The sequence below is a fragment of the Plecotus auritus genome, assembly GCF_963455305.1.
Source record: "Plecotus auritus genome assembly, chromosome: 6".
In the NCBI taxonomy this organism is placed as follows: Eukaryota; Metazoa; Chordata; class Mammalia; order Chiroptera; family Vespertilionidae; genus Plecotus; species Plecotus auritus.
The window spans coordinates 170,395,453-170,416,968 of NC_137773.1; the positions used below are offsets into that span (position 1 = coordinate 170,395,453).

At 48.5% G+C, this 21,516-nt stretch overlaps 1 protein-coding gene across 1 annotated transcript; it reads left to right on the forward strand.

Annotated features, from left to right (window-relative positions):
- The first annotated feature begins 695 nt into the window (after nucleotides 1-695).
- SEC22C (SEC22 homolog C, vesicle trafficking protein) lies at nucleotides 696-19,304 on the forward strand. Its single transcript, XM_080672557.1, has 7 exons — nucleotides 696-848; nucleotides 3,723-3,931; nucleotides 8,744-8,907; nucleotides 9,703-9,882; nucleotides 11,739-11,857; nucleotides 12,991-13,056; nucleotides 14,718-19,304. Exons 2-7 carry the CDS (start codon nucleotides 3,750-3,752, stop codon nucleotides 14,916-14,918), a joined length of 912 nt encoding a protein of 303 aa, XP_080528683.1. The 5' UTR covers nucleotides 696-848; nucleotides 3,723-3,749; the 3' UTR covers nucleotides 14,919-19,304.
- Nucleotides 19,305-21,516: the final 2,212 nt, after the last annotated feature.

A 21,516-nucleotide genomic window follows, 5' to 3' on the forward strand; every position in this document is an offset into this window, starting at 1 on the left:
AGAAAAAAAAAAGCTTGCTCCTCTCTGAAGAGCGCATATTTCAGTTTGTATTAAACACGTGTGCTGTAATTGTTTGATTTGTGCTGTCACTCTGCCCTCCTCTCTTCACGTTGTTTTTAGTGTCGGGAGTTCCTCGCCATGTCCGCAGTGCCTGGCACATAGCAGGTGCTCAAATTTTTTTGAAAGAATACATGGATGAACTCTGCTACCCAATCTCCCTTGAACCCATCTGTGAGTGCCTCCGACCCGGACTGGGGTGTGTCCCTAGACTTTGGCATCTCTTCCAGGCTGGCAGGAGGCTGTGCTCTTTGGTTTGCCTATCTCGGGCCTGCCTCCCAGCCGCGCGGACGTCGGAACCCACGCCCGGGGCGCGCCTTGCCTTCACGCTGAACCTCCTTGCCTCGGCGCGTCGGTGCTGTTTGCTACTCCGGCAGGAATCGAGCTTAGACCGCGAGGCCTCCTGCCACTTGCGGGCGTGGGAAATCCAGTCCTGGACCTCACACCCCTGCGGGTGAGCGCTGGGAAAGGGAAAGAAAGTTGGGAGGCGCGCGCCCAGCCACGCCCCCTCTGGCTTTGGGTCGCAGCCCTTTAAGAACTACTTCATTCTGAACCCTGCCGGGAGGGGCGGTGGAGTCACGCCAGGATTGGTCGGTTCAAGTGCGAATGTTGCTTAGCAGCAGCGAATGGAAGTTGAAGACTTGCGCATGCGCACTGTCGCCTACCTGCGCCTGGGCTGCCAGTGACCTGGGCTGGGTCTGCCCTGTGGGCTAAGGTAGCGGACGAGGCGGCGGGTGGCTCGGCGGCGCGGAGGGAGGCTGCTGACTCCCGGAGGCCGCCGTCCGGGAGAGGTGAGGGCTTGCGGGCGGAGGCGGGCGTAGCGGCCCGTTAGCCGACAGCAGGCGGAGTCGGTGTGGCGCAGGGCGGGCCTCGAGGTGGAGGCGATTCCGGGCCCGCCCCTCCGTCAGGCCCAGCCTTAGCCCCACCGGGCTCTGTAGGGCTTCCCGGAATCACCTGTCTCCCTTTCTTGTGCCCGCCGCTCTCCAGACTGCGACCCTTCCAGGCGCGCACCTGCAGAACTGTCAGCTGTTAGATGGCGCACAGAGCGCCGCTTCCTGTGGGAGGAGATGGGTGTGTCCAAAAGAGAGAGCGGGCCATTATTTCCTTAATTATCCACGAAACTCATGTCAGGAGTATTGTTTAATTTTAATAGCAGACTTCCCTCAGCGTGCAGATCTTATAAGATTTGGTTTACCAGATCGTGGCTGTACTGGACCAGCTTTTCTGAACACCAGGTGTAGGAGGAGGTGGTGTACTTTTGTGTCCATTGTTAAGCTTACATCTAGACCTCCAGAGCCAGAGAGAGAGAGCACCCCGGGGAAAAATTCGGATTGGAGAAATCAAAGCCACAAAAGAATATTACCAGTGTTGAAGAGTAGTTGGTGGAATTTGCGACATGGCCAGAAAAAAAATAAAGTAATACAATCAGGCGCAATTGCGACAGGTGCATCCTAGGCCCTGGTGCCTGCGAACAGGTCTGTGATTAGTTTTGAGTACCAATGCCTAGGAGAAGGAATTGTTTTAGAGAAATGGAGTAGCTGTAATACCAAAGATTGGATTTGAGAAGCAATAGTGTAGCGGAAAGATGATAGGCTTTTGAATATTTTAAATAGTAAAATTTGGGTTTGAATCCCGGCTCTACCACTTAAGCCTTGCAGCTACACTATTCACACCTGTCCAATGTAGATTATGCTACTTCATAGTCATGAGCACTAAATAACATTATCAATGTAAGAGGAGTTCCTAGCACAGTGCCTGGTGTATAATATTAGTTGCTATCAAGTTCAGTGCCCTCCTTTCCTTAGCTCTTAACAAATGACGGTTGACCTCTACCCTCCTCCCCACCCCATCCCCAAGCAAAGTGAAACAGAGGCACCTTCATGATCTACAAATCTTAAGTCGTGTGACTGAGAGTGAATTATATAAGGGTGACATGACTCAGTTTTGTTTTCTGTATTGTGTATATGAGGATTAGGCAGCACGCCTTATGGTGAAAACTTGTGTATGAATATTTGTGCGCCAAATGAAACTTGTTTTGCTTGTTTAAATTACTATTTTGCAAAGCCTGGTCATTTATCAGGGAGAGAGTTAAGGGTAAAGGGGAGAGGAAAAATAAAAAACTTTGGGAACCAGGGTGGCCTCTAGCTAGGCACAAAGTTTTTGCTGGTAGAATAGGGATTATCTGTGACATGAGCAGTTTATAAATAGAGCTGAGAAGAGGATTTAGGAAACAGGGGAGGCAGATTAAAATACTTTGTCATATCTAGTAGTACCTCAGTCTGGGAAGGTCTCATGGAAAGGGTGGATTGGAGACAGGCCTTGATGTGGGTTTGGATATGGGGAGATCAGAAAAGTGGCAGATGTAGATGAAGAATAGGCACAGAAGTGACGAGAGTGGTGTGCATCCTGGGGGCTCCCCTTTCCTACAGCTCACAGGAACTGAGATGCCAAAAAGGTTACATGCCTAGAGTTCTTTGGAAGAAAAGCCCACCAGTGTATGAACCTATTCACATCCTCTCAAAAACAGCATCTGTGAAACGGGATGTGTGGGTGAGTGGGAAGACCTGTTAAAGCTGTAGTGGCCACCTCACTAACCCCTGGTTGCAGGGCTGCCGCATGCAGATGTGCATGCTACGCCCTGTACAAGCACCTGCAGAGTTAACAGATGGGGCTAAAACCCAGCCAGGCTCTGTCAGCAGAACTGGCCCAGGCTGCTTCTACCGGGGAAGTACCTTGTTCTAATTTGCCAAAGGCACCATGAGGGCTCAGAATCTGTTTCCTTTTGTTTCTTAATGGTGTTCACATATCAAGGCCAAATATTGAGTATCTTACTGTAATACAATTTGCTAAGTGATTTCCGTTAACCATCTGTAGGAGCTCTGTCATCATTTTGAAGACTGGCTCTGTATCAAAAATTTGCAGAAATTCAGGAGGACATGCTGTATTCTCTCAGCTCCATCTTTGCCCTCTGCTCTCCTTTCTACCTACATTAGGTTAGATCAGGGGTGGGCAAACTTTTTGACTCGAGGGCCACAATGGGTTCTTAAACTGGACCGGAGGGCCGGAACAAAAGCATGGATGGAGTGTTTGTGTGAACTAATATAAATTCAAAGTAAAGGAGCGGAGGGGAGAGCAAGAGAACCGGATAGAACAGCCAGATCCCGCCCGCGGGCCATAGTTTGCCCACGGCTGGGTTAGATGCTTAGAATCCCTAAACTGCCCAGCACTTACCTCCCTGGGTGACCTGAAATGCACAGGTCCCTGGCCCCCATGCCTGCTGCTTCAGCATCAGGCACATCCTGTCCCTTTGGAGTCATCTTGCTACCTGTGTCCTGCTACGCACTGCCATTGCTGTTGCTCCTGAGCCCTCTGCCCTGCTTCCTTGCTTCTCTATTCCTTTCTACCTCATCCTGGTTGGTTGAATTTTGGAAAAGGAGAGATTCACTAGAGAAAAGGAACAGGAGGATTGCAAGAAAAGAAGTGACACGGATATGATGAACGGAGGAAAATTGGGAGTGACAGCCATAGAGGTCAGGGAAATAATAATAGAAGCAACATTCGCAGTTATTGGGGGTGAGGGTGAAATGGAGCGCGCATTTCGAGGACAGGAGGTCTCTGGCACCGTCATCTGGTCCTCAGTAACAAGGTGACCTTGCTTCCCTCAGGTGTCCTCATGACTTCTCTTGCGGACCATGTCCCTGATCCTCTTTGCCTGTGTGGTAAGGGTGAGGGATGGACTGCCCCTCTCGGCCTCCACTGACTTTTACCACACCCAAGAGTTTCTGGAAATCAGGAGACGGCTCAAGACTTTAGCCTTGCGACTGGCCCAGTATCCAGGTCGAGGTTCTGCACAAGGACGTGACTTCAGTATACAGTAAGCAAGCATGTTCACTTTCCCAGAACATCAGCAAAGCCTGGGCTACTTCTATCATATATTATACAGGTCACATGGCATGTTAAAAGTAGACCTAGTCTGGCTGGTGTGGTTCAGTGGTTGGGTGTCGACCCAGAAACCAAGAGATCATGGTTCGATTTCCAATCAGGACACACGCCAGGGTTGTGGGCTCGATCCCTAGAGGGGAGTATGCAGGAGGCAGCCGATCAATGATGTTTCTCCCTCGTCAATGTTTCTCTCTATCCCTCTCCCTTCCTTTCTCTCTAAAAATCAATAAAAACATTAAAAAAAAAAGTAGATCTAGCATCAGACAGTGGTCAGAGGTTGTGTGTGTGCACAATAGAGTTAGGGTGGCCTTCAGTATTGCTGTTCCAACTGCTGCTTCTGTTAGTGGCATGCCCGTGGGCATCAGGAGACCTGCCTTCAACCAGTTTCATGCCTTTAGTTTCGGAGATTTTTCTGCACTAGATGCAGGGGTGGAAAAAAGGTAAAGAGGGAAGAGATACTAGATTAAAATGGCAGGGAAGAAAACGGAGAGTGAGAAAGCCAAAAAAATTAAGAAAAAAGACTTGAGTTCTTGCGTTCAGGTTTTGCTTTTTTAATTTTTTGAAAAATTTTTAAATTAAAAAAGTTTAAGTACGTGCCAGGAGCCCATCAATGAAAAATAAGTCCCTCTCCTCAAGAAACTTAAAGTATAATGAGGGAACAAGAGAAATAATTACTAAATATGATACAGTGGGGAAAATGTTCCAATGAAAGTAGGAATCAACAGGTTACAATAATCTACACTAATAAAAGAGAAACATGCAAATTAACCATCACTCTGCTACGCCCACCAGCCAATCAGGAGGGAATATGCAAATTAGAAGAAGAAAGATGGCAGCCACCCAGCTGCTCCAGGCGCGGAGTGGCTGGGCAGGGGCAGGACGCCTGCTATGAGAGGGAGGGCGGGGGGCGAAGGGATCTACAGGAGCAGCACTCTGGCTACAGCGAAGACGAAGGCTGCAGACTCTGGCCGGAGCGAAGGCCTGGGTCCCAGGTGCCGGAGGAAAACCGGTGCTGGAAGCCAAGGGAAGGAAGGCCTATTGTACGAATCTCTTCGTGCAACGGGCCTCTAGTCCTATATAATAAGAGGGTAATATGCAAATTGACCAAACAGCAGAATGACCGGTCACTATGACATGCACTGACCACCAGAGGGCAGACGCTCAATGCAGGAGCTGCCCCCTGGTGGTCAGTGTGCTCCCACAGGGGGAGCGCTGCTCAGCCACAAGCTGGGCTGAAGGCTGGTGAGTGCAGCAGCCCGTCTATATGGCAGCGCTAAGGACATCCTCCGAGGGCTGGACTGCGAAAGGGCGCAGGCCGGGCTGAGAGACCACTCCCCCCCCCCCCCCCCCCCAGTGCATGACATCGTGCACTGGGCCTCTAGTCATAGTAATAATAGCTCATATTATTGAGTGTTTTCTCTGTGCCAGGCACTATTATTGTAAGTGCTTTGGGGGGCTTATGACGTAGGCAGTAGTATTATATCTGTTTTATAAAGGAGATGACGGAGGTTAAGTGACTTACCTAAGGGTTGTACTGTTAGAAAGTGGTAGAGCCAGGATTTGAACACAGGCAACCAGGCACCAGGGGCCTGATCCTCATGGTTTTTATCATTTCTTATTCTAGGTCTCAGAGCAAAAAGCCATTCTATGGAGGGATCAGGGCAAGGCAGGTTTTGAAATATCAGAATGGCTGGTTATAATTGTACATCATTGTTTTCTACCATTTAGGCCTTCTTTTGCTCCCAAGTGCCTTTTGCTCCCTTGAACAGTAAATTTTTAGTTGACCTGATAAGGTGGGATCCTTTTAGTAGAATTCAGTCTCAGATTCAGAAAAACAAAAAGGAAAAGTCCAGGCCTGTCTTCAGGCTCGGTGGTGGAGTCAGGTGAGAAGGGATGGGGCCCGAAGAGGGTGCCAGGGGGCAGGCACGTGCAGCCCTCACACTGTGGTGTGGGCAGTGGGTGCTCAGGAGCCAACACTGAGCTGCGCCCGCCATGTCTGTGACTCCTTCCTCCGGAAGCCTGAAACCATCTTCCCCATTGTGCTGTGATCATCTAACATTCTCTGGGAGCTTCGTGCTGGACCGAAAATATGATGCCTTTTGTCTGTTAGGGAACAAAAGTCCATGACTTCAGATGAAACGCTGGGCATTTCAGTTTTTTGAAAAGTGGAGTATAAAAAGTTCTACTCATTTGTCTTTGCATTTAATAGTGCCCCATTTTCCAGAGGAAACAGACTTTTTCCCTTATAGGGGAGCAGTACCATAGCTTATTTTGTAGTTAAGGAGTTGAATTACTTCCCTAGGGTTGCCATAACAAATTACCACAAACTGCCTTAAAACAACAGCAATGTATTCTCTCACGGTTCAGGAGGCCAGAAGCCTGAAGTCAGGGTGTCAGCAGGGCATGCTATCTCTGAGGCTCTAAGGAAGAATCCTTCCCGTGCCTCTCTAGCACCTTCTGGTGGTTGCCAGCGGTCCTTGTCACTCTGTGTCTTACAGAAGCCTCATGCAGTCTCTGCCTCTGATTACATGGGCTTCTTCCTTCTGTCCCTGTGACTAGATTTCACACCAGTCGTTGGATGAATGCCCACCCTAACCCATTATCCCTTAATCCATGATGGCCTCATTTTGTCTGAATTACTGCTACAAAGGCTATTTCCAAATAAGGTCATATTCACTGGTCCTAGGAGTTAGGACTTCAATATATTTTTTTTTTGCTGGGGGACACAATTCAGCCCATAAATAGGGGCCCTCTTTCAAGTATGAACACCTTCACCCTAGAGCAGGGGTGGGCAAACTTTTTGACTCGAGGGCCACAATTGGTTCTTAAACTGGACTGGAGGGCCGGAACAAAAGCATGGATGGAGTGTTTGTGTGAACTAACATAAATTCAAAGTAAAGGAGCGGAGGGGAGAGCAAGAGAACCCTCCGCTCTTTCGGCTCTGCGGGCCGGATAGAACAGCCGAACGGGCTGGATCCGGCCCGCGGGCCGTAGTTTGCCCAGGCTGCCCTAGAGACTTAGGATCTGCTGGAAAATTCCTTAAGCAAGGAGATGTCATTCTTTTTTAAAAATCGAAAACGTTTTTATATAGACTTCAATTACAAAAAGGTGGTAGATAATAAACCTAAAAACGCTTCTGCCAGAAACATCCAGAAATGTGGGTAAATGTATATTTATTTATTCATTTATATACATACATTTAAAAAATATTTTTATTGGTTTCAGAGAGGAAGGGAGAGGGAGAGAGATAAGAAACATCAATGATGAGAGAATCATTGATTGGTTGCCTCTTGCACACCCCCCACTGGGGATCGAGCTCGCAACCCGGGCATGTGCCCTTGACCAGAATTGGACCCAGGACCCTTCAGTTCGCAGGTCGACACTCTACCACTGAGCCAAACCAGCTAGGGCTAAATATATAAATTTTAAAAAATGGGTAGCTGAGCTTGAAAGAAAGAAATCCCAAGGTGCCAGAAATGCAGGGGGAAGAGAATGTCAACGTGTGAGCTGGCACTGAGGCTCCTGGGTAAACAGTCATAGTGAACTCAGGGTTAAGTTTCTGCACCATAAAGGGAGAGGGCCTTTGAGCGTATGTAAAGTGAGGAGTTGGAATAAGACCCGTGCATAAAGACAGGGTTCTTGTCAGGGTGCAACTCTAAAGCAATGATAGGGAAGAAATAGTCTGCTCACCAATATAGGGGTAACTCATCTCTCTTTGGCTTTGAATGGGAAGAAAAGATAAAATCTCACCTAAGAAATCGAAACCCTGCTCTTGTGCCTCGTGTCAGATTGGAGTCTGAGTTTATACCTTTTTGTTTTGTTTTGTTTTGTTTTGTTTTGTTTTGTTTTGTTTATTAATCCTCACTCAAGGATATTTTTCCACTGATTTTTAGAGCAGAAAGGAGGGAAAGACACACAGAGAAACATTGATGTAAGAGACACATCGATTGGTTGCCTCCCACATGTGCCCGCACCAGGCTGGGGATCAAGCCTGAAACTGGTATGTGCCCTTGACCGGAACTGAACCCTGGACCTTTCAGTCTGCAGGCCGACGCTCTATCCACTGAGCCAAACCAGCTAGGGCTGAGTTTATACTTTATACTTCCCACAGGCTAGGAATTCCCAAGCCAAGGTTCAGATATCAGTGTTGGTTCCAGACTGATGACACGGGAGCATCAGGCCAAAGCAAATGCAGACCCTCATGAAGAGTGCGCCTCAAGTCAGGCCTCAGGGAGTCCCCCAGGAGAAAACAGGCTCTGCAGTGATGAGCTGTCAGCAAAAGTGACAAACACTGGAGGAGATGGCCCACAATGAGTGGGGGTCAGGAGGCACCACAGAAAGGGGAAGTAGAGTCCCCAGAACTTGAAATAATAGTGTGACAGCCTGAAAGGAGTAGGTGTCATTTCAGGATGCCAGTCTGATTCAATGTTAGAACACCTTTTGATGTAGATTAAAAAAGAAAATCATTTTCCTCTAAGATGCAGAGAAGTCTGAGGCTACTTCCCTCTAATGGAACATGCACCTTCAGATATGAATAATGGCAGATACCACTGTACATTTTAGAGGAAGTATAAGAAAGGCGCAGACCCAGGTAGGTCTAGCTGAGGACACATATATGCAACCAACAGCTCCAGGACTGCCCAAAGGCCAAGCAGGTCCAGAGTGGAGGTGAGGTTGTGTCTGGGTGTGGGCGGGAATCCATGGGTCTGCTCCTGCTAACGTAGATGTCGCCCTTTTGTTTCAGCTTTTCTTCTTCAGGGGATGTGGCCTGCATGGCTATCTGCTCCCACCGGTGCCCAGCAGCCATGGCCTTCTGCTTCCTGGAGACCTTGTGGTGGGAATTCACAGCTTCCTATGACACCACCTGCATTGGCCTAGCCTCCAGGCCATATGCCTTTCTGGAATTCGGTTTGTAACTCTCGTTTGTATTTACTGTTCTCACTCATGGCGTGTGTAGATTTGTAGTTTAGATTTGGCTTTGACCCTCAAGAAAAGTCATTGGAGGTGTGGTAAGATATCACTGGAGAACAGCCATCTATCCTGAGATTTTACAGTGATGGAAGAGGCCTGGAAACTTTGAGGTTTAACACTCTGGCTTGTCATCTCTCCAGAGCCTTGGGGCAGCTGGAGGGATGGTGAGAACTGTACGGGTCAGTCACCACAGCCCTCGCGAGTGGGGTCAGCAAACTGTGGCTTACGGGCCAAAAACTTGGCAATAAATTAGTACTAACATAAATAAAAGAATTAAAACCAATGCCTTTCAAATATATAATCCTAGTTGGCACAGCACATTCATGTTCATGTGTAATTTTTTTCTCACATGCCTTTCCTTGAGATAACCAGGTCGAGAATAACCATCCTCATTTTTTAAGCTTAGAAATATTCTGTGGGTTGTTAGGACTATACTGTCACAAGTGGCTGAGCTAAGAATCAAGTCCTCATCCCCTGACCCCCTTGTCAGTGAGGTGCTAGGAGATGGTGCTGCCTCTCTAGGGACAGCCTGTTACATTTTAATCACTCTGCTCTGGAGAGACAGATGTGACTAGTCATGCTATGGAGTGATCATTTGACCTTTATGTATAACTTGACACTCTTGAGAGTCTTGCTGACATTAGCCTGATTGGAAATGTACATTTTGTACGTATTGTCATATAACACCCATTGTGATGAAAATGTTCAACTTGGGGTGCTCTCTTGTTGCAGACAGCATCATTCAGAAAGTGAAGTGGCATTTTAACTATGCAAGTTCCGCTCAGATGGGGAGCAGCTTAGAAAAGATTCAGGAGGAGCTGGAGTTCCAGCCTCCAGCAGTTCTCACTCTGGAGGACCCAGACGTGGCAAATGGGGTGATGAACGGTCACCCACGGATGCCCTTGGAGCCTGGTAGGTGGCCTGCTGTTCTCTGAGGTTGCTGAAGGTGAGGGAATATTATGTATTTCAAAGGGACATTGAGTTCTTTCACTAGGAAGGTATTTTTTTTTGGGGGGGGGGTGGAAATAGCTTGTATATTAATATATTTCCTGGGTGGCCGTTTTAAGAAACTTGACAATTATGGCAGTGAGTTAAACTGAGGGGAGGTGACTCTTACGATGAAATTCAGGAAAAGAGTGACTTGGCAGATTGTTTTCTTAACCAGGATGAAGTCTACAGGTGTGAATGTTGTAAAGGAGGTCCATTCTCTTTCCTGGAAGTCACTTGTACAGATTTGTATGCCTGTCTGTCCATCCATCCATCCATCCATCCATCCATCCATCCATCCATCCATCTGTTCTTTGTCTATCTTTATTCCTTTGACAATGAATCTTTATCTCATCACTTAGTGAAATACTCCAAGTCTCCACTGAGAGACCCCTTTCTCCTTGATGGAGGGCGGGGAGGGCTGTGGGATGAGTGTGGGCAGGGCCAGAGCCAGGGCTTCTGTTGCTCTCACTGTGGGGTTCCCCGTGAGACCTGGGGGCATCCCTCTATCCCTGTGGATACCAGATACAGATACGGAATCCTTATCTGACGAATGAGGTGTTAATGAATGCGATCACATGCCCTGGCATTCTCTGACAGTCTGGCATTACACTCAATGCTTGGCATATAATGAAGCATGATTGTTGGCATTCCTTGTTTACAGTTACACACAATGAAACCAGCTCTTAGTTAAGGTGGATATTTACATTGTGAGAATTTTGTAATGGTGAAGAGCTGAATTTTGCTCTGAAAGAAAGAGCTGTCTATACTACAACAATCTAATTATTTCAACTTTTATACTAAACTCATTGCTTGAACTTTAAAAGTTGTATATTAAAAGTGTTCATGCTTTTGGCTTAACTTTGTGTTTTAATTTAATGTTTTGATCAACAAATTCCTGGATTGGCTCTCAGGCTAATCAGTAAGTTGTAATTTCTGTTGGGAAGGAAGACTGGGTGGTTGAACCCCTCCTTTGCCGTATCTGAGATGGGGTAACTTTGTAATATAAGTTTTGTTTTTTAACCACTTAGACAAGAGGAGCAAATACTTGCCTATCCTTCTAGGACATTATACTGTGGTTTGGCTCACCCTGTTGTCCTGAGGCTAGAACCTGTGCAGGTAGCACATTCTGTTCTAACAGGAACATTGACTTGCTGGGTGGAGACCCTAACACCAATAGGCATCAGTGGGGTTGCAGCAAGCTATCTGTGTGTGCGTGTACATGGCTGTGTATGTGAGACCTGAAAGGACAAGAAAGGATGATTTAGAAAGAGCGCAGCAAGAGAAATCCTGATTTAAAGCAGTTTACCGGTATGGCTTTATTTGTGAATTAGCTGTCAGTTTCTGAAAGCATTTCTATTGCACACATCGACTCCCAGCTTGTAAAATGCTCCGCTCTTTTCTGACAAGGACAACATTCAGTGGCACGTGGGCTTCCACTTTGTACCGGATAGTTCTTTGTTGTGGGGGCCGTCTTGTGCATTGTAGGATGTGCAGGAGCATTCATCGCCTCTACCCAGTGGCTACCAGTAATGGCCTGTCCCTAGTGTGACAATCCAGAATGTCTTGAGACATTGTCATGTGTCCATTGAAGGAACTCCCCTAGATTCCCAGATCCATTCTGCCTATCATTTCTTGCCCTTCCCCTTCTAACTACAACTGCTTTTTAAATGAATATGCATGTTTAGCATAACCTGTCATTAGTGGAGGTCTTCACTTATTTCTTTTCATGTAGAAAGCATTTTCACTAGACACTTATTGTCATTTTTTTAATTGTGAAGCTCCTAACTTCCGAATGGAACCAGTGACAGCCCTGGGTGTCCTCTCCCTTGTCCTCAACATCATGTGCGCTGCTCTGAATCTCATTCGTGGAATTCACCTTGCAGAGCATTCTTTACAGGTAACCTTTTCGTTACAGGTTAAATGGAAGGACATGTGGTGGGAGAAACTGATAACCTTATAACTGAAACACATTTTATTTATAAGGTTATTACATACTAAGGCCTTAAAATTCAAATAAAAATTTTCTAATTTTATTCTTTGTAGTAAGTTGAACAAATATGAAATGTGCTCTTTCGTATCATTTTTCTACAAAGCCAAAGGGGCCTTTGGGATACTGGTGAGAACTGGACAACTTGGTACAAGGGAATCCGGCCCCCGTGGCCCTTGGGACCCCAGGAATCACTACAGGGCTGGATTGTCCACGCTGGGCAGAAGTTTGAGTCAAGACTGATTGATATCATGCAGATTCCACTTCTCTGTGTCCTTGTCAAAAACTGTCACCAGGAAGTTGACTTTCCAGCCTGCTCCTCTCAAAGCACCTTTCTAATGGTTTTAAATTTTGAAGTATTTCAAACACTTCATAAGAGTACAGAATCATCATGAGCATAAGCAGGTGTTACTTTCAAAGATAGAGCCACAGTGCTCATGCCCACGTACGTGATGGCTGAAGTCTGAGGCATGGCTGCTGTTGAGTCTTAGGGCACTGACGTAGGCCGCCCCGTTGGGGGAATGGCAGCAGGCCTGTGCCACAAGAGCGGTGACCGTCTGTTACCACATCCTGCCTTTGGCCATGTGTGGTGTGGTTCCCACTCCTATTGTTTATGCTGACTCATAACCTGTTACTTACCAATGTCTGTACACTCCAGAACCGGTGCCTGGCCAACACGATGGTTAAGACACAGTCCCTGCCTCATGGGCACAGAGCAGAGTATGGTGACGTCACTGAGGAGGGGCAGTACCTGGGGATGGGAGGAATTAGGGAAAGCTTAGTATTGACAGATGGGGAGGATTTTGAGAGGTGGTGAGGTTGTCGGGGGCATTTCAGGTTGAGGGCTTAGCACAGATGCGTGGGGAGGGTGCACGGTGTGTCCAGGTCATTGAAGACGATTGCATATCAGCCCCTGGTTGATACATAAACAGGGACTCGTGTCTCACCCAGCCAGGGATTGTTTGCTGTCAACCATGCCAGACCGGATAGTGTTTACTTTCACCTCAATATTCCTTTTCTTGTGTTCCTCCTATTTGTGTTAGGTTACCCATGAGGAAATTGGAAATATTCTGGCTTTTCTTATTCCTTTCGTAGCCTGCATTTTCCAGGTGAGTGAAATGTTGATAATGTGCTGAGTGGGTTAAACCCATGGCCTTATTTGGTTCTTTTGTTGGAACCATCAACACGTTTCTAGATTCTAATTTTGTTCCACCAAGGCCTTGGTTCAAATCATGGACAACGCCGGCTCTTAGCGGATGGACCCTAGGCCCATCCTGCCCGAACCTCTCACTTAACAGAGTGAGAACTTTGGGCTCCACAAGGGAACGCTGGGCCGCAGGGCCTTTCATGGTGGCAGACAGAGCAGGGACTTGGCCTTGCCTCCAGGGAGGGAAGGATGCGATGGCGGGGGGTGGGCTGGGCTGGGCCTGACTGGTTGCGGCAGGGCCTTGCCTCCTGCTTGTTGCTGGACAATCCAAGTGCAGAAACGTCCTTCTGCAGAGGTCACGGCTGTGTCTGCACATGTGTTTTTAAAACAAGGATAGGTAAAAAGTGTTCTAAATAGTAGTACATTTGACTCGAATCTGCCCTTAGGGAATGAAACAAAATTATAACATTAAAGAGCCTTGATTATTACTTAGTTATGTTCAGATAAGATGCATATGTAAAAGATGGAATAAAAAGGAGCTTTTGAATCTCCAAAAGCAAAGTTAATTCTAGTAAAAACCTGACTGTGATTCTCTTTACTTGTCCTCCACTGGGCTAGGATTTAATACTTTCTCATCTTTAAGTGTTTGTTTTTTTTTTTTAATTAAAATTTCTGTTCTTAGGGCACTTACTCTCTCTTCCACACCCTAAATGGTGTATTTTTTAAAGAATTTCATGATTGTACAAAAAGAAATTTTCAGCCCAAAATGGAAAATGCACTCAAATTTTAGAAACAGGTCTCGGAAACCATGGATGTTGTCTGTGGACAGTTCATGGAGCTGCATTTCAGGCTGTGGGATGTTACAGCACCGCCCCCGTCCTCTCCCCCCGGCCCCCCCCCCCCCCCCCCCCGCCCCACCGCCCAGTCCTGCAACTGCCTTCTCATTCGTTAGCTCTTTCCCCGGGGATCTCTCCCTCGCCCTGAGCTGAGCCTTGGCCAGATTGCCCTGTGTTTTGAGAATGTACCTTTTTTATTTTTTTTAAACATCGAAGCAAAAGGCTGTTTCCACCTTTTGCCCGACACAAAATATCAGTCCCTCTCCCCGCTGAGAGCTTCCCATCTCCAAGAGGAGATGCTTTTGAGGATGTGATAAGGGAGCTGTCTCGGGGACAGCAGACCCTGTGGACCGGTAACTCAGGAAACACTAAACGGAAAAGCATAGCTCCTCTCACTGCCTTTCTCACCTGCCATGAGCCCCTGAGAGAAAACGTCATTGGGAGGCCAGTCAGTCTTGTCAGGTGTCCTGGCCTGGCTGTCTACCCCTGACCCCCATCTCTTCCTCCTCTGCACTTCTGTCTGTATTTCCTAAACTTCCAGGAGTGCAGTGCTCTGATTCCTCCTGTGATATCTGTTTCACTTTCCTTTTCTCTTCCACATCTCCACTTCCCGCCAACGACGGACAGTGACGTACCCAGCCAGTCGCAGCCTCATTGTGATGAATTCAGTGTAATAAGCTAATGTGTGTGAAATGACGCCACGTGGCAGGTGTGAGAAGTGAATCTCGCATCTGGCCTGTGGCCATTTTACCGCCTGATTGGACCTCCCTTCCTGCTGTCATTTCAGTGTTACTTGTACCTGGTCTACAGTCCAGCCAGGATGACGAAGGTGGTGCTGATGCTGCTCTTTATTTGCCTGGGCAACGTGTACCTGCACGGGCTGAGGAACCTCTGGCAGATCCTCTTCCACGTGGGCGTGGCTTTTCTGTCTTCGCACCAGATACTGACGAGGCAGCTCCAGGAGAAGCCGTCTGACTGTGGAGTGTGAGGAACGGGCCCTTCCATTTTCACATGAGGGTCATCTGTGTTTTCCTTTTGGCTTCTCAACTTCACCTCAAGTTTCCATCCTTGAAGTTCATTTTAACCAGACTGGACTGAGTGAGATTGGGGACTTCTAACAGGTGCAGTGGAGGCATGAGGTGGCTTGATGCCCAGGCCCAGTTTCGAGCGGAGCGTTACTGCCGGCTCTCCAGTTCAGCACGTTGACCTAGGACAGCAGACGCTGGGCTCAATTCAGACAGAGCGTATTGGAAGACCAGAAGGGAATTCTTTTGGTCTTTTAAACCGAATGATGCAATAAACCACTAGATTCAGTAGTGCTAGTTTTAGTGATAGGCAGTTGTCTCTGAGGAAACGCATTCAAATCCATATCAGCGTTTCAGTCTCCATGTGACTTGATTAGGTTTTTTTGAGGGTCAGTACAGGGTGAATTAAAAACTTAAAAATATGGTTCATGAATTAAGCAAGATAAAATTTGTTTACATTTTTGATAACTTAGAATAGTTATCAATATGATACTTTTAGAACAGCTAAATATATTTTGGATATAAATTGAACTTATCTACATTTAGGGTAAGGACAGACTTAAGCTGAGAAAATGGTTAAGAAAGCTCAGTTTATTTAATTTATAAATATAACCTTGTATGGTGGTGGGACAGTGTGGGTACGGCAATGTTTTATATGTATTTGCAGGGCAAATCTGAATATTTTAAAAATTAATTGAGCAAGATTCCTTGCCGTGGGTCGTGAATGGGAGCAGGGGAGCCACACGGATTCACACAGGCGCACTTTACGGACGCAGGTGGGAGAGGCTGCTGCCATCAGCCTTGCCCACAGCCGCCAGGGCCTGTCATTTTAATGATGAACCCCTTGACCCTGTGTACCTGTTCCCAGAAGAACTCCCAAATTAATCACTCCTCTCCACCTTTCCCAGTCATCTTAATTGGGCCAGGGGCCTCATTTTTTATGAATAAGAGTTCAGGAGGTGTTAACTTTTTAAAAGCTTTACAAATATATAATTAATCCTGTGCTCGGAAAAGCTTTTCTTTATCTCCCTGTCAAAATGCTGATTGACCATAGTTTCCCAAAATGTGGCTCTGAGTCAGATCTTAGCTTGTCCAGTACCATTCAGGAGCCATTTCGGAAGCTTGCCCCTAGATGGTTCTTGGTAGAAGTCTGGGATCCGAATAGCTCAACCACAGTTGTATGGAATACTTGGAGTGGAATTAGGTAGTCTTGATAAATTTAAAAATCCTGTTTTGATAGTTTTTATAAGTTGAAAATCAGTGCAAGAGATATTGCGCCCAGGAGCAAGCAAGGAAATGGTCTCAGTGGGTTCGGCTGTCCTTGGTTATTCCTGGTGGTGTGTGGTTACTGAGCTATCGTGGTATCACTTTAAGAAAAACAAGTGTATGTGGCTGGGAACTGTTGGGGAAATGTTGCCAGAGTGATTTTATTTTCTTATAATGGAATTTTCTATTTTTACTCAAATAAAATATCTGGATGTGAAAGTTCTACTGGCAACACCCTCAGATGGAAACTCCAGAGTTGTCTCTCTATTGATTTTGGATCTGCATAATTTTGGCATATCCAGCAGGTGAATGTTCAGGCTTTCTGGAAGGACATTTTGAAGAGGTGGTGAAATAGAGTGGGAAGCCACGGAGGCGAGACAAATCCTTCTATGGTAGAAGCACAAAGAAGCTGTAAAAGTTGGTAGAACAGCTTATGAATGGTTTGTTTTCTTTTCGAGTCCATGCGCTTGCCTTGTAGCCCCGTACCCCAGATGCCTTGAGCGTCTGAGCCTGTGACCCACATTCAGCAAGCATGATAGACTGTGCTTGAGGGGTCTCCCTCCTGGGATTGCTCCCTGCACCAGCCGCCATGGTCGCCACGCTTGGGTGACTGGTCTTGGGGTTGGAGGTTTCCTTTCGCAAGTTAAAGGGAGAAGAGGACCAGCCAAGCGGTACAAACCCATGACCACATAACCACTTGAACTGCAGTCCAGCTGAGAGAGGCCTCAGCCCACTGGAGGGAACAACTGCTGATAGGAAAGAAGGGCTTAGATTTCGTCCAAGGGAAACCCCAGCTCAGGGCTGACTTGGTCCAGGCCCGCCCCCCCCTCCCGTGTCGTCATCAATGCCAGAAAGCTGGCCGCACGTGGCCATCGTTACTCTCACTCCACCACGGAGTCGGGCCCGTTCCACCGCCTTTGTTTTCTCAGTGGTTAAAGGCCACCTGCCCCACCCGCCTCACAGGGTGAGGTCTGGGACGTGATGAAAATGAAACCTGAAAAGTGCCTTCTGGTATCAGATGCTGCAAGGTCAGGAGCGTCAGAGGGTTGTGTCCTGTCGAGCATGCGGGCAGGCATGTGGCTCAGGCTCCGAGCAGGGCTTCCCCTTCCCCTGGGATGCCGTGGGGGAGGCACAGGGACGCTGGTTGCTTTCCGTCCCCAGGCTAGCCTGGCTGTGACCAGGACCGCTCCGGCGGTCCTTTTCCTGAGTGGAGGTAGTCGGCACATTTGGGGTGGGATTCCCTCTGGTACTAGAGGCCCCACTGCCTGTGGCAGGAGGACTGTGAACGCTGTGGACAGGCATTGTGAGCCAGGGCCCAGTATTTTAAAGATCTTTGAGGGCTGAGAAAGGTGTTTGGAGGAGTGCTGAAACGAAAACATTTAATCATCATTTCATCATTTCTATCAACCTCACCTTGAGCTCCATTCTTTTCCCAGATGCCCTTCTCCAGGTCTCCCCTCCTCTCGCCACCTCTGCCCCACACTCCAGCCCTGGCCGCAGAGGCTGACCCCGGGCCCTGGAGGGATGGGAAAGGCACCTTTCATTGTAACTGATAGGGTGGGTACAGGAGCTTCAGAGCGGGGGCAGGCTGCACTGAGTCCGGCCCTCTCCCTGTGTACCCCAAGGAGCTTCAGCACACTCCTGGGGGCTGTCTGCTGGAAGACGGTAGCTGCCCCTTGGCATATGGGGGCTGCGGGCTGCACCCCCATCCAGGGCTGCCATTGGTGGTTCCTCGAAGGAGTCGGCCGCTCATTGTAACATGGATACAGGTGGCCCTCAGAGCGCCCGCTGCTGGCTCAGTCAGCACAGGCGAGGCCGGAGGACCGGCAGGGATGGGAGTGTTGGCTGCGACCAGACGTGTGCCCTGCTCTGACGGTTCACATTCCATTGTTCCTGCACGGAATCCTGCCCAGGTGCAGGGGAGCTCCGCCTGTGCCCTGAGTGTTCATAGAGGAGGAGCAGGAGAGAGCAGATGTGCCCTTGAGGGGGGAGGCTGGGGAAGGAGCGTGCCGGCCAGCTTGGCTCTGACATGCAACACCACAGTGGGTGAGTCACTGCCCGCCGGCCCCAGCCTGCTCCCCTGGCATGCTCTCCTGAGGACAGAAGCGCAGCGGAGGAGAATACTGGGTGAACCCATCCCTTGTGCGCAGGAGGAAGGCTTTGAGTTCACCCGCTGCACAGAGATTCTTCTGCCTGCTTCAGGTGGCGCAGCACAGCCGTGTCTTGTGGCCTTTACAAAAAGGGGCATTTTGTGGTCCTGCAACGTGGATGGCCTCATTCTCCACCCCCAGAAAGGTAGCGGCCTCTCTTCCGCCCCCTGGACCTGCCCCCTGCCTTCCAGGCTCAGAGCCCTTGGCACCATGGGTGTTGGGTCCTCCAGGATATGGGGGTGGGGGGCGGGGCGGAGGTTCTGCTGGTTGTGGTTGAGGCCTGTCCTAGAGAGCCAGGGACCAAACCTCAAGGTCTGTCCCCAAACGAGGAGAGCTGTGCTTTTCCCGTGTGGGAGCAGTGATGTCGAATTCTGTTGCTGGGGCAACGTCATTGGCAGGGAACCCGTGGAAACGGGCTTGTCAGTAAAATCTGGGAATGGCCGGATATGGAAACATCTGGCCGTGTGTACCGACGGCGGGGCTGTTGCCCACAAGCGCCTTTTATTTAGGGTAAACTTACCAAATCCATTCTGTTCCTCGAACCTGTGCTTGGTACATATGACCTTCTTTACCCTTTATGCCTGTGTGATTCTGGGGTTGCTTCAGAAGTAGTGTTTAATGCGTTAGTCACATGACCCCCAGGATTCTGTTTTGTTTAATGGACTTTTCTATTAAGAGCATAAACGACTGAGGCTGATTGGGCCAGGGCAACCACTTCACATATTCCTTTTGAATGCTTACTGTTTCAGTGTAATAACAAAGATCTATTTTGACCAAATGATGGGTACTTTGAACAAACTTCCGCACAGTAGTGAGGCCTGAACTTGTGTTCATGTATGTGGAGAATGTTGTATGGCATTATATACTGTGTATATGTACATTAAGTGAGGTGGCTTCAGGCGTGGGGGGAGAATAAATCCAAGGTGCTTATTAACGTGTGTGTCTGTATTTGTGTGAAAGATTCTGAGTTATGGGTCCACTTCCCTGGGCCTGGCATAATGGGGGGGGGAGGGGTTGTGAGAAGGAAAATTCAGGTCCTCTTGTCTAGTGGAGTCTAGACAGGTGCAAGGACTCCCAGAGTCTTCAGCACTAATCCCAGAGCCTGGAGTGCAGAAACACCTTGGAAACAAAAGAACAGCAGTGGCAGCGCTGCCCTGGGGGCTGGGCGGCCTGCCTTCCTGCAGGCTCTGTCCCTGCCTTACAGGCACTTCCCCGCCCTGGGCTCCGGGCTCCTGTCCACACTGAGGGTGATGGTGTGCGTTATCTCCCAAGACCAGCCCCATCTCGAGATGGCCAGCAGGAGGCACAGCTGCCAGCCAATCTTCAGGACTGGGCCCTTTTGCGGAGGTCCTCCCGGGCAGCTGATGAAGTTCCCAGAAAGGAAGCAAGGCACCAGCCTCTCCTGATCACGCTCTCAACACATGGGGAAATGCACGCTCCAAGCTTCCCTCCGCCATCTGTCCTGCATGAAATCTTTCAGAGGAGGGCGAAGACATCCAAAATAAACATCTGAGTTACTGAGTTCTGAGATTTGGAGTTGGCAGAGCCCTCATTGCGCGGGTTGGGGAAGTTAAGGCCCATCCTAGGGAGCCAGTCCAGTGTAGCCCAGAGCGCCTTCCCCTGGGCCGGGAACGAGGTGCTGACTACCACTTGGCAGCACCCACACACAAAAAGGGATCTTGGCCCACACAGGGTGCCCTTTCTGCGCCAGGAGGGCTGTTTTTTCAGTGGTTAGAGCGTCAGCCCACAGACTGAATGATCCCAGGTTCAATTCCGGTCAGGGGCATGTACCTCAGTTGCAAGCTTGATCCCTGGCAATGGTTGGGGCCTGTGCCGGAGGCAACCAATCAGTCTCTCTCTCTGTTTCTGCCCCTCCCTTCTACTCTCTAAAAAAACGAATGGAAAAAATATCCTCGGGTGAGGATTAACAAAACAACAACAAGGAAAAGAAGAGATTAGGACATGGACGTGTACAGAGAGAAGACCGTGGGAAAACACAGGGAGAAGGTGGCCGTCTGCAAGCCAAGGAGAGAGGCCTCAGGAGGAACCAACCTGCCAACATCTTGGCCTCTGACTTCTAGCCTCCAGGGCTGTGAGAAAATAAATGCCTATTCTTCAATCCACCCAGTCTGTGGTCCTTCGTTATGGCGGCTTAGGCTAACTGATACAGCTGCCTACCCAAATGTAGTGTGTACATGCATGCCTTTTGGAAACGTCACTCCTGGTTTTACATCCCTGGCAAATTCTTACACAGATCCTTAAGGGGACATGTATGAAGACAAGTGTTTCCCGAGCATCATTTGTGTTGGCAGAAAGCATCTGTGTGCCAATCATGGCCACATAGTGTGCACCACGCAACAGGCAGAAGTGCCAGGTTACATGTAACATAGGATGTGGATGGAGCTTCGAAACATAGACCTGAGTGAAAAATAACATTTATATGATTAGATGTACTAATATTGCACACAAAATAATAAAATATTTTGTAAGAATGTATTTAAAAAGATACATGTTCAGCCCAGCTGGAGTGACTCGGTTGGTTGAGTGTTGTTCCATGCACCGAAAGGTTGAGGGTTTGATTCCTGATCAGGGCACATACCTGGGTTGCAGATTCCATCCCAGGTCAGGGCACAGGTATGGAAGGCAACCAAACGATGTTTCTGTCTCACATCAATGTTTCTCTCTCTCTCTCTCTCTCTCTCTCTCATCTCCCCTCCCCACTTCCTCTCTCTAAGCATGTCCTCAGGTGAGGATTAAAAAATAAATAAAAATAAAAATATACATTTTTAATGCATTTGAACGGTTGCCTACACAGGACCAGGAGCATGGGAGTTGGGTCTAGGGATGATGAGGAATTTAAAAAAGAATAAAAGAGGATCAGTGGTCGGTCAGTTCCTGAGGGACCTGGGAGAGCCAGGGGCCTGCCTTGCCCCTGGGGAGCTTGCCCTGGGTGTGCCCAGGCCTGCCACCTCCCTGAGGCCAAGAAGGCCTGACTTTGGGGGCTCTATACCCCCCATGCTGCCAGAGTGTTTGCGCCTCCAGGGCTGATTCAGCGGTGCCTGGGATGGGAACTGAAGCCGAGGCCAGGGCTGTAATGGTCAGGGAGGGCTTCTGGAAGCCACAGGGCAGGGAGAGCAGGGAGGAG